General features: G+C 39.2%; 1 protein-coding gene across 2 annotated transcripts in view; it reads right to left on the reverse strand.

The window, feature by feature from the left end:
- Positions 1 to 482: 482 nt before the first annotated feature.
- TMEM236 (transmembrane protein 236) overlaps positions 483 to 13,183 on the reverse strand; it is a 41,948-nt gene continuing 29,247 nt past the window's right edge. For both annotated transcript variants that reach the window (XM_059184019.1, XM_059184020.1), the window contains one exon: positions 483 to 2,445. In XM_059184019.1, the coding sequence (XP_059040002.1) occupies positions 1,868 to 2,445 (578 nt within the window). In that variant the 3' untranslated portion in view covers positions 483 to 1,867. The remainder of the gene's footprint in view (positions 2,446 to 13,183) is intronic.

Consider the following 13,183-nt stretch of genomic DNA (forward strand, 5'->3'; position numbering starts at 1 on the left):
TAACCAACAGGGAAATGCAAATCAAAACTACAATATCACCTCACCAATAAGAATGGCTAGAATTCAAAAGAAAAGAAATAATAAGCATGGGTAAGAATGTAGAGAAATGGGAACCTACATCTGTTGGTGGGAATGTATGTAATATTGTACAGCCATTATGGAAAACAGTGTGGAGGGATCTCAAAATATTAAAAATAGAACTACCATACAACCCAGTGATTCCACCTCTGGGTATTTATCAGAAGAAAATGGAAACATTGACTCCAAAAGATATGTGCACCCTTGGGTTCATTGTAGCACTGTAACCAAGATACAGAAGCAGCCTAAGTGTCCATCAACATATGAATAAATTTAAAAAAGCGATATATATTACTGTGGAATATTATTCAGCCATAAAAAATGAAATCTCACCATCTACCACAACATGGATGGTTCTTGATGGTATTACACGAAGTGAAATAAGTCAGACAGAGAAGGACAAATACTATATGATTTCATTTATATGTGGAATCTAAATAACACAACAATAAACAAACAAAACAAAGAAATAGACTCTTAGACACAGAGAACAAACTGGTAATTGCCAGAGCGGAAGGGTGTGGGTGGATGGATGAAACAGGTGAAGGGGATTAAAGATACAAATTTCAAGTTATAAAATAAGTAAGTCATGGGGATATAAAACACAGCAAAGGGAAGGTAGTCAATAATATTCTAAATGCTATGTATGGTGACAGATGGTACCTAGACTCATAATAGTGATCATTTTGTAATGTATGTAAATATCAAATTACTATTACACACCTAAAATTAATACTGTATGTCAACTATTCTTCAACTTAAAAAATTTTTAATTAAACAAAATACTGAAAAGTACTGAAACAAAAAAAATAGATTTGAACATTATAAACGTGTATACTCTTGAAATAAAATATTAAATTAGTTACTCAATAGTCTTCCTACTACACATACATGACTTTACTATTTGTATTAAGTGTTGTGACTTCCCAATATATCAGGTACATCCATATTCAAATATGAGACACAAAATGCATTCTAAACTCAAATAAGTAATACCTTAGAGTTTGAGCACTGTTCACACTATAAATCCCAATATAAGTGTATATAAAATATTTTCATATTTAAGAACATTACAAATCAACTACTTCCCAGAAGTTTTCCTTAATTAAAAAAGATTATCATAGCATAATTTGAAAGAGATTATTTCAATTCTCATTTTTAAGAGTTATAAGTATTACAAGTTCCTGTTGGATTGACAGAGGAGGTAGATTAAGGATTTAAACATCGACGGGGAACTCAGAAAAGCAAATCCATAAAGTCTTAACAGAGTGCTCTAATTAGGATCTACAAAAACTCAGGGGGGGATGGTCAAATGCCTGACGAATCAATAGTCAGAACAACTTTCATCTGTGTATTTGCTCATTTTGAACCTAATACTACTTGACGAAAAATTATAATCTGAGGTAATCTTAAAATTTTACATATTGTTTTTCACAAATGCATGGTTGAAATTAACTTAGTGGAAAAACATGTTCTAATTTTTTTAAGGCTTTCATGGAGAGTGTTCTGAGAAAAAGTGTGGTATACATAACGGACTAACATGACTAACATTTTCTAGAGACCCAGGAGAGTTAGCATAAGAATAAAACTTTGCTGAGATTTAACATCATTTGAATACATTTTTGAAAAAGTGATATGCTACAGTTCTTAAAAAAAAAAAAAAGTGTATTCTCTACAATGTATTCCTCATTTCTTTACATAGTACAAAAACTTTTGCCCCAGGGGGAAAAAAAATGACAAGTGTGTACACACGCATAATGAAGAGGTTTGACAATATTACATGTTCTCTTTAAAATGAAGATGTTTCGAAGGTAGAGAAAGCCCTGAATTTGGTTAAGTAATTGAAGTACACATAAGAGACAGTCACTAGGATGTTTTTACAAAGGCCCAATATGGGTGTGATAGTTCCCAGGGCAATGACCAAGCTAAGTCTAACAAAAATAAAGGGTAAATCCTGGAGAAGGATGCCCAGGGAATTCAGAAGAGGGTTCTGAGGAGTTAATATAATTCGAAGGAGAGAAATAAAACTAAATATGTAGACTGGGTATAGCCAGCCTGACTTGTACACATCGGCGTGGCCAGCCACGCGTACCATTTCTATGGTGTCAGACCACAGCAGAAAGCTCCACAGGAAGATCTGGGCACGATCATCCTGCCGGGACATTGCTCCCAGGATTCCTGAGTGAAAGGAGGGCTCTTGGGGTCTCTCCAGAACTGGAGAGGGGTTCTGTGTCCTTGCTGACGGTGGCAGTGACACCTCTGTCCTCCTGGCTGGCTGCGGAGGGGAAGTGCTTTCTTCATTTTGCTTCACTTGGTCGGTCACAGTTTTTATTTGCTGCAAAGTATTGATGTAACTATTGTCATCACCTGCAACAAATAGATTTGAATTTTAAAACTTGTTGAAACGTTATGTAAATTAAAATTTCATTTCAATTTTTTGTAAATTTAAGTGTTAAAATTTAAAGATAAAATTGTGTGTTCTCTTATTTGATGTCTGTTTCACACATGGAACTTCAATGGGAAGCATAATGACAAAAAGAGGGGGGCACCTGGGTGGTTCAGTGGGTTAAGCTCCTGACTTTAGCTCAGGTCACGGGTATTAGCCCCGCCTGGGGCTCTCTGCTCAGCAGGAAGCCTGCTTTCCTCCCCCCTCTGCATGCCTCTCTGCTTACTTGTGATCTCTCTCTCTGTCAGATAAACAAATAAAATCTTAAATTAAAAAAATTTTTAAAATTTTGGGGTGCCTTGGTGGCTCAGTGGGTTAAAACCTCTGCCTTCGGCTCAGGTCATGATCCCAGGGTCCTGGGATCGAGCCCCACATCAGGCTCTCTGCTCAGCAGGAAGCCTGCTTCCTCCTCCCTCTCTGCCTGTCTCTCTGCCTACTTGTGATCCCTGTCAAATAAATAAATAAAATCTTTAAAAAAAATTTTTTTTAAATCTTAAATTTAAAAAATCCAAAGGCAGAGAAAGTTCTTCTTCTTTTCCTATTTTTCTATATATGGATCCCAAGTCATGTTACCATTTCACAGTACTAGCCATTACTGGTTAGAGAGCCAAGCACTTCCAAACATTATCTCATTTAATCCTCAGGGAAAAAATTGACAGATGGGGATTATGGTCCCACTTTATAAATATAGAAACTGCAGCCCAAGAGGTGAAATGACACACCAATCCAAACACACAGTAATGGGCAGAGTTGGAATTTACACCCAGATTTGTTTGACCCCAATCGACAATCTCTTAACTTTATGGCTGTTATTACTGTCTAGAGGCAATACATCATGTGCTAATTATAAAACATGCACATATCGTAAAATCAAATGACTCTAAAAGTCCAATGGTCCAATCTTGTCATTTTTTATAAGACGTCCACAGGGATCACTACAACCCAGATCTCCAGCTTGGAGTTTGGTCCTAAGACAGAATCTGTTTGACCATGAGAAAATCTTGGTGAAAGGTGCCGCAAAGTCTGAGATTTTTTAAGCTGTCCTATCCTCAGAATTTTTTACTAGTCAGTACAACTGATTAGACTAAAGCAACTTGTTTGTGGCCACAAGGCTATCCCTGATCAACACGACAGTCATCTGAATCAGGATGAAATTTTCTCATGAACATCACACTGTGTGTGAGCATGTGGGTGCACCCATGCGTGTGCCTCTCTGTGCGACATGGGTGTTGAGTCTGGGTAATTACAAAGGGATCCTCAAAACTCAAAACTTACCACCAGGGGCACCTGGGTGTGGGTTAAGCCTCTGCCTTTGGCTCAGGTCATGATCTCAGAGTCCTAGGATGGAGCCCCTCATCAGGCTCTCTGCTCAGCGGAGAGCCTGCTTCCCCCTCCCCCTCTGCCTGCCTCTCTGCCTACTTGTGACTTCTCTGTTAAATAAATAAATAAAATCTTAAAAAAAAAAAAACAAAACTTAACCACCAATGTTGATGGTGTGGTTCCTATACATGAATAGTAGATCACATTATTTCTCAAACATTCATCTAGTTAAGCACCATATTTTTTTTTTTTTTTTGCTAAGAATTTGTTAGCTCTTAGCAAAGTTTACTCAGCAAACATGCTTATCATTACCTATTAAGCAATATGATAAGACAAAATCTAAAGAAGTCATTGTACTGAATAGCTCTGAAGGTTAGAGACACGAAGTCAATAAAAATTTGTTGAACTATATTGAACTGATATGAAAACATTTTAAAATAAATAAATTATTATGATTAATGATTAATAGAATGATTGCTATAAATAGCTGTTTAAAGAACAAACCTCAGTTTTCCTTTTTTAAAATTTTAAGTGCAAATTGCATAAATCATTAAAATAAAAAGATAATCTAAATTCTTGATGAAATAGTACTTCTGATATGAATCATTTATAGAAAACAGTAAGACCTTTAGAAACTTCTTTACCAACCTTAGATGACAGAGTAGCATGAATGAATATCATTTACTAAACAATAGTCAGGTAGGAAGGAAAATTATATACCCATTACTATTATTTTAATATTCATAAAATCATCTCTTTTTAAACTCAGATGCACACTGGCATCAGTTATTTCTCTCGTTTTACAAAAGAAAGGAAAACAACATGGAAATTATGTTTCTTAGAGGATGTTATGTCCTGGAGAACTCTCCTTCACCTGTCTCTGTAATTAAAACTGTTTGTATGGAAACCCAAATTCCTTTGTCAACATCAATAATGCAGTGTATAATGTGGGCTTTGGTGGCTGATCGCAATTTCAGCACTGTTTCAATGCCAGGAAGTGGCAAGCAAAGACATGACACATTAACATTTTTAAACAGTCAGTAAGAATCCTAATATCTGAGGATAAGAGCCACAAGATGAATAATGAATTCTTAGAGTTCATTTTTAGTAAAATACTAAAGTCCCAACCCATGGGTATTTGGTGAAAGTGGGGTTGGGAGCTTCATATCTCTCTAGAGCTCAATAGAAACTAGCTTAGATTTGGGGTTGCAGGGACTCTGTTGTCTTCTTTCCAAGGGAGAAGTACTAGAACTATTGGCTGGAGAGCTCTGCTGGCCTGCCAGAGGGCAAAGTAGTACTGAAGATGCCAAGAAACTGTATGGTCATTAGAATAGACCCACAAATTTACTCCCAAGCAATGTAAACTTTCATGTACTCAATACTATCCCATTTGATTCAATAAACCAGTTCCCCTCCAAATCATTATTTTTCAAATTTCCACATTGTTCTTTTGTTGTAGTTGTTAGTGTTCTATTGGGGGAAAAGGGTATTTATTTGTGCAAAATTCACAAAAGATTTAAGCATGAAGAAAGAAATTGAGGGTGCCTGGGTGTCTCAGTTGGTTAAGTGACTGCCTTCGGCTTGGGTCATGATCCTGGAGTCCTGGGATCGAACCCTGCATCAGTCTCCCTGCTCGGCAGGGAGTCTGCTTCTTCCTCTGACCCTGCCTCTTCCCATGCTCTCTCTTCTCTCACTCAAATAAATAAATAAAATCTTAAAAAAAAAAAAAGTCTACACATTTCTCTAGAAGTTAACATATCCCTGCAAAAAGTAAAGGTAACAGCCATTCTGTGTAGTCCCCTACATCTGATGCCAGTCTCCAAACAACCTTTTGTCTTCACGGTGCGAACTAAATACTTAAGAATATGTAATTTTAATCACAGGCAAATGTTTAAGTAGTGACTCACGTCTGTTTTACTTGATTTTTTAATTATTTATTTATTTGAGAGAGCGAAAGAGAGCATCAGTGGCGGGAGGGGCAGAGGTAGTGGGGACAAGAAGACTCCGCACCCAGTGTGGAACCCAACAGGGGACTCAATCCTACAACCCTGAAATTATGACCTAAGCCTAAACCAGGAGTTGGTTACTCAACCAACTGAGCCACCCAAGTGCCCCTTGATTATTTCTTTGTATTGATGTCTTTCCATCTCTAACTTATTCCCCAAAGTGTTAGATAGCTTACAGGGAAAATCTAAGAACAACGTAACAAACCAGTAGGGGAGAATTTTCTGAAGTGAGCATGCATTCCTCTTGGAAAGAGACTAGGAAAGAAATATAACTTATTTAAATATAAACAATGAATCTTGGAACACCGAAAAAAATAAAGTTTAAAAAAAAAGAAATATGACAGGCTGATGCATGAAATATGAGGAAATTATTCCCATTCAGAATGAAATACTCACTGAAGTCGGAGAAGGATACACATTGTATGAATTACTAAAGACCAGTTAAAATCCAGAATGTCTGTGTAATTCTGAAATTTTACGGGAAAAGCTAAGGATGAAACATAAGTTCATTACTTAAAAAATTAAAATAAATAAATAAATAAAAAGAATCACAAGGACAGGCACCAAAAACCAAGACAGGAATGGAGCCGATAGGAAAAATGCACTAGTGAGTCTCCTTTGGGAACAGACAGATCGTAGAGAGCCAGACCAAGCTTCAGCTGGGCATCGAGAATGAAAGCCACATTCCCACCTTGACCGTGCTGTCACCTGGGATCACATCAATAAACACAGAAGAATAAAATGTGGCAGGGCTTTAAAAGGAAGGTCAGTGCTGTGATGAGAAATTCTTGTATAGGTCTGAGTGAGACAGGAGGTCAGGAAGGCTCATCTGAGAAGTGACGGTTAAGCAGTGACCTGAAGAATAAGTAGGAATGAATTAGGTGAAGAATGGGGAAAGGAACTTTCTAGGTGGTAGAAAGAGCGTGTGGGTAAAGATCTTTCAGCCACAGTGATGGAAAGAGGGCAAGCTTTGTAAGGAGCTGGGGAGGCAGAGGGGGAAGAAGAGGGGTGGAGTCCAAACCTAGTAAGTGCTCCCTACAAACCAGGAACACTCCCAAGCCGTTTCTTTGCATTAATTCACCTAATCCTGAGAATAGCTCTATACCATAGATGCCATTATTTTCCTACCTGAAAGATGCATAAACAGAGGCACAGAAAGATCAACAATTGTTTCTAAGGTCACACAGCTAGCAAGTAGAGAGACCAGAACTTGAACCTCAACCTTTTCCCCTAGATCATGCTATCATACATGGCAGAGTCCAACATGGTAAAGGCTTTGGACTTTTCTTCTGAGCTCAATGGAAGAGGGAGAGAGGAAGGCAGAGGAACCAGAAAGGACATGGAATCATCAGCAGAGAGGTTCTCAAGGCCACTGAGGCAGCTGTTGTGAAATGAGACTGTGACTCAATTCACGGCAGCCAGGAGATCAAACAAGTATTCAGAAAAAAAGAAGACTAGCCTTGATTAAGAGACTCCCAAATCTATTTTTCCTGAGAGAAAAAATGTTCTAGAGAACATGAAATGCTAATGGACTAGAAATAACACTCTGAGAAAAAAAAATCTAGACAAAAAGAAAAGTATTAATCATTACAAATATTTGAAAGTATATTAAGCACACAAAACACTTTTGGTCATAATCTTGGAAACTAAGGAAAAAAACGTAATAAATTAAAAGACACAGCAGGGCATTTATATACAAGGTTACTTTGACGCTATCTACTTCCTAAACTCAGTTGGACTGTGGAGAGTTTGTTTCCTTTCAGCAGCACATCTGAGCTCTGGAAGACCAGTAGCTTCTTGGCAAGTAATAAAAGATGGAAGCAGCATCTACCTCACAGGGCAGTTGTGGGACTGAGCGAGTTGGTATGTGTAGAACATTTAAAATCGTGCCTCAGACAGGGAGCAACAGCCATATGTGTGTTAAATATATCAAACACAACAATCACTAAATAGAAGAACACAGTAAATAGTAAAAGTGATCACAGTTTGTTAAACTTTGGTTAGAGTTACACTGTTATCCCCTCTCCCATTTATGGACAGGGGCCAAAAAGTTTTCCCCTGCACCCTCTGGAGAGGCTGACCAGCATACCACTGCCTGTGTTCAAAATGGTGTGCAAGTTTTCACCAAATAATTATAATTCACAATAATAATGAAGTCAAGGCAAATATTCAACCCATGAGCAATTCTGGAAGAGCTCATGGACTTTCTCTAGAAAAAGCATTGAACTGTTTCCCAGTACATCCCAAATCCCAGTTCCCTCCCAAGCATGAAAAGAAACAAATGTATCATTTCTGGATTGTAGGCAAGGTAAAATATTCAGAAAATTCTTTTGTCTTCTGTAGCTTGAAGGCTGGCTAGTTTAAAGACCATCTTCCCGGACAAAATACTATATTATATATAATAATGTAATAATTAATCATTATAATATGCTAAGTATATTACATAGACAATTATAAATCTATAATATGCATTGATATATGATAATTATCCATTATATAATACTAATTTAAATAAAACAAATAAAGTAAAATGTTAAAAAGCATATTGTATGCCATATGCTTTTTAACAAATACACAGAATATGTTAAATACACAGAATACCAAATATACAGAATTCTAAATACACAGAGTTTTCCAAATACACAGAATTATTTCTGTGTATTTCCAAATACACAGAATTTCAAACTCTGAAATGGTTTGAAATGCCTCTACTAGCAAGTGCTTGGACATAGACCAAAGCTTGGAATCCCAGCAGGAACCCAAGCTGGGTGACAAAAATGGACACCTGTGTCCAAATGAGAATGAGCCTGTTTTTAGCCTTCAAAGCACTTGCCTCAGCTTTAATTATACCCATTTGCTAGTGCAGTTCACTGATGTGCTATTATGTCCACTAAACCGAGGGCTCTGTAAAAGGGGGAACTTCGCCCGTTTTGACTCACTGCCATACCCCTAGGACCTAGCGGAGCTCCTGGTATGCAAGAGATCCTCCCTAAAGATTTGCTGTATGAAAGATGGGAGCCATTCCAGTTCTGGGGTCTGTTCGCATAAGCAAGCAATGGGCGTCTTGCGGGGGAAATGTGCACGAAGGCAAGTAGGTCAAAGCACCCAAACCACGCAGAGTAACAACGCACCCCCTCCACCCTCCATTCACCAGCAAGAAGGTCTCTGGAGTCCTGCACAGGGTCAGCCACTAAGACTGCCCCCTGCCCCAGGTCCTAGAGAGAGCTCTATAAGAGAGACCAGGCAACTGATAAAGCCAACAAGCACAGCCCTGGGGGACATTAGGAGGTCCTGGCAGCAGGGCCCGGGTACTCAACGGTGGGAGAGGATGTCACACATGGATTTGGGCCCAGGATGCCAGCCAGTGCAAAGTGTCCCCGGCACTGCCCAGCAGGACTGGGACAAAGAGATGACTCCTACAGCAGCAGCCTGATTCAAGACATTGCCAAGGCTTCCCCCTGGAGGCATCGGGAGTCACCAGTCAGGGAACAAAAATGTCCATGGGTGATTCCAAGAAGACAGTGTTTGTGAGTTCATAGGAAACGGACTAAACATCCCCTCCCCATTCAGAAATAGAGGGACTTGGGGTTCTGAAATGACAACAAAATGGTGCTCCATACAAAGGACCCACCATGTTTAACATGGAATGACCCAGAACGTCCATACATTATGTAGACCATCAGCTCAACCTACTTTGTTCTCTTCACTCCAAGACAAGAAAATCGAGATTTATTTATTTATTTTTTACTGTTTTATTTATTTGACAGAGAAAGCCCACAAGCAGGGGGAGGCAGAGAGAGAGAGGGAGAATCAGGCTCCCTGCTGAGCAGAAAGCTCACATGGGGCTCAATCCCGGAACCCTGGGGTCATGACCCGAGCTGAAGATGACACCCAACCCAAAGACCCACCCCCAGGGTACCCCAGGGAAATCTATATATCCAAAATTAAGGACCTATGCCTTTACTTTCAATCTGGGGCCATACTCTTTGCTGACTAATAATGATAGGAAGAACAAGGCTCAGTATTGTAACAAAGTAATGTAGGCTGAGTTCTTCATGTTCCCTTATTTCCGTCAGTCTCCCTAAAATATTGACTTTGAAAATATCCTGCAACCCTCAAGAATCGCACTTTAGATACTGAAATTGTTCATAATTTTCCCCATGTAGGAAGAAAGCAACAATTGAATACCGAATTGTTATAATCATGTGACGTTGTCCTAATCAAAGGTCACAATTCAATAGCACCCTTATGTCCTCTGTCTTGTGGCCTGGGGATCGCCACAATATAGTTACTGGCCCGAAACACGCTGACCTAATCCTGACAGCTGGTACTTCATTAGACGGTATAAATCAGAAATTCTATCCTTCTCTCATCCTACTCTGGTGAATAGCTACTTATTTCTTGAGAGGAGGGAAAAATCCTGGAACTAACGTCCGTACTTTTCTGAAACTTCCTTCTTCTAAACAGCAAAAGGAGGGTGTGAAGGAAATACCCCCCCTTTTTGGCATAGCCCCGAACACAGTGTTCCTCATACGTACTCTCTAAACCCATTGCAAAACACATTATGGAAACCCAGCTCACACGCTGGGCTCATATTGTATAATAAGCTTTTTCTTAAAAAGAAACAAAGGGGAACTCAAAGTGCCATTTATTTTATTCAGACAAAAGCAGCGTCCCTCTCCCCGCCCCCCACCCCTACCCCACCCCCCTGCCTTTATTGTGGCATCTCTTACACTCTATCTGGTTAAAGTGTGCTGCATTCCATTTCAAGGAAATCGGGAAAGCAAATGGCTTCAGGAATTTGGATGTGGGCTCTCAGCTTTTAACCTGGGATGCATAACAATTCCCAATACTTCCTATCACCAGGGGCTCTCAGCCAGGACGAGTATCAGAACTTTTATTGTCCGTGGAACTTTTAAAAAATTGCAGATGCCAAGCCTTAAAACCTTACATTTATTTCAAGCCAGAAATTGCTAGTCTAGGCATTTAACCTAAAGAAGTTAACTGTATATGCTGAGACCTCAACAACCTTCCCCTAGTGTACTGATCAGTAGGAATGCTCACATGTGTGTGTTCTGAAAAGACACCTCTGGTGAGTACCCAAAGGGTGGTTCATGATGGTCCATGAACATGGTGGTCCATGATTCACTGGAGATAGTGTACAAGTTCAATAAAACTCATCATTGTCATGCATTTAAGAAACTGTATAATTCAACAAGAAGAAATAAACATTAAAGCAACAGATCCTTTTCTGTCTTCCATTCCTGTTCTGCGAACCCCTAAACCTGGATCAGTCCTACAGTTCTATCTTTTCTACAATCAATGCCCAGACTCCTCAGTATCATTGAAGAAAGCTCTCATAATCTTGATTGCTCCCAAGACAAATTCCTGGTTTCTATCCTTTGCTGAACATTATGCCTCTCTCATCCATCCATTTCCTTGTCCTTGACCCTCAGCAACTATTCCAAACCTTACCCAACCTGTTACAGATTCTCTCTCTCCCATCCGTCCCTAGTGTTCTCTGCAGGTAACCTTGTTTCCTATTTCACAAAGGCAATGGGAGGTTAACAGGTACAAAGGGTCCCTGCTTGTTTTCTGCCCATCTACTTGAATCACATTTACAAGTGTAAATCACCGTGGGGGGGGGGGCTTTAAAAATTCCTTGTGCCTGGACCTATCCTTCACCAAAACTATGATTTAATGATCTAGGGCTCAGTTTGGGAGTAAAAAAAAAAAATTCAAGTCCCATAGGCGATCTGAACATGCAGTCAGAAAGTAAAAACCCCTGATCTTAATTGGGGATACAAATCAGAATCCAATGAAGTTTTGCTTTTAAAGATTTAAATATGCCCAAGTCCCATCTTCAGGGACCCTGATTCAGTTTATTTGGGCTTGCTATGACTGGCATTGACATTTTTAAAGCACTCTATTAAGTTTTTTTTTTTTTTTTTTTTTTTATGTTGGACATAACAGGAGAAATGGAAAGAAATACAATAAAGACAGGGTCTAAAAACTTTGCCAGATTAAGTAAATAAACATACTGATTATCATTCCTGATATTGGTTACCTATAAATTAATGAGTTTCTACCTTACAGAGATTCCACCTTTTTCTCTTCATGAAACATTTAAATGTACAAAATTTTTGAGAAGATAATTGGTAAATATTTATATCAGCTTGGAGTGGAAAAAAAAAAAAAGATTTTAAAGCATAACATCATAGAGTCCAGAAAGGAAATATCTGTAGAACAGATAATGTCCAAATTAAAAATTCCCTATATCAAAAACATTATAGTACAGTTAAAATAAAATAAAATAACTCTGAAATGTATATTTCTGACAGGCAAAGTTTAATGTCCTTACTATTTACAGAACTCATGGATCAGTAGTAAAAACAACAACAACAAAAGAATAGACATATCGACAGAAAAACAGATCAAAGACGGAAAGATACGATTTTTTAAAAATACAAATAGCCAAGAAACCTATGGGAAAAATGCTCAATGCAACTACTACCTTAAGCAAATTATTAAAACAGTAACATACTATTTTTGCCTATGAAACTGGCAAAGATGAAAAGGAATACATTATCCGAAGTTACAAGGTTGAGGGGAAACAGGTGTTTTCTTACTGTTTAGATGGTAAATTAGGGCATTCTTTAGAGGGGGGCCATTTGATTGATTGACATCTGTCAAAACCCGTAAGAGCTTGCATATACTTTGAGCAAGAAATTGTACGTTCAGGCATTTAACATAAAGGAGTAATTATCTAGGCTGCTGAGGTCCTGCAGCTCTTGGCCCCAGTCTCTGCATTTTCAAGAGACTACACAGTAGGAACTGGACTAGAGCCACTGAGAGCAGATTTATTTGAAAACCTTACACTGCCGATGTCATACCTGGCACCTCTCACCGAGGCGACAGTGGAAACCACCTCCTCTTCAGAGCTCGGATGTTTTCCACTCAAATAGCCCGTTGACCTCACCTCTAGCAAACCATCTCTGACTGTGCAGATATCCCTAATGCAGCCCGACCATCTTGCCACCCCGTTTGTCCAATCCCCTATGAATGACCCCCTCTCTATTTGTCTGCATGGGCAGCCAGCCCATAATAGTCCCATTTCTTCTGGCAAGTGCCGTTGCCAAGGAGTCTGGGCATGTGCAGATGCTCAGGGTCTTCCGAGGACACTTTGTGGTCATCCTCCTGGTATCACTCGGCTGTCATCCCGGGGCAGTTAACTCTCTCTGTCCCCAGCCACTGCTTGGCCAGTGACCTACAAGTGGCTGCTAACTGTCCTACACAGCGCAGGGTCTCTCAGACACCATCCACCTCGGCCATC

The sequence above is a fragment of the Mustela lutreola genome, chromosome 8 (genome assembly GCF_030435805.1).
Source record: "Mustela lutreola isolate mMusLut2 chromosome 8, mMusLut2.pri, whole genome shotgun sequence".
NCBI lineage: Eukaryota > Metazoa > Chordata > Mammalia > Carnivora > Mustelidae > Mustela > Mustela lutreola.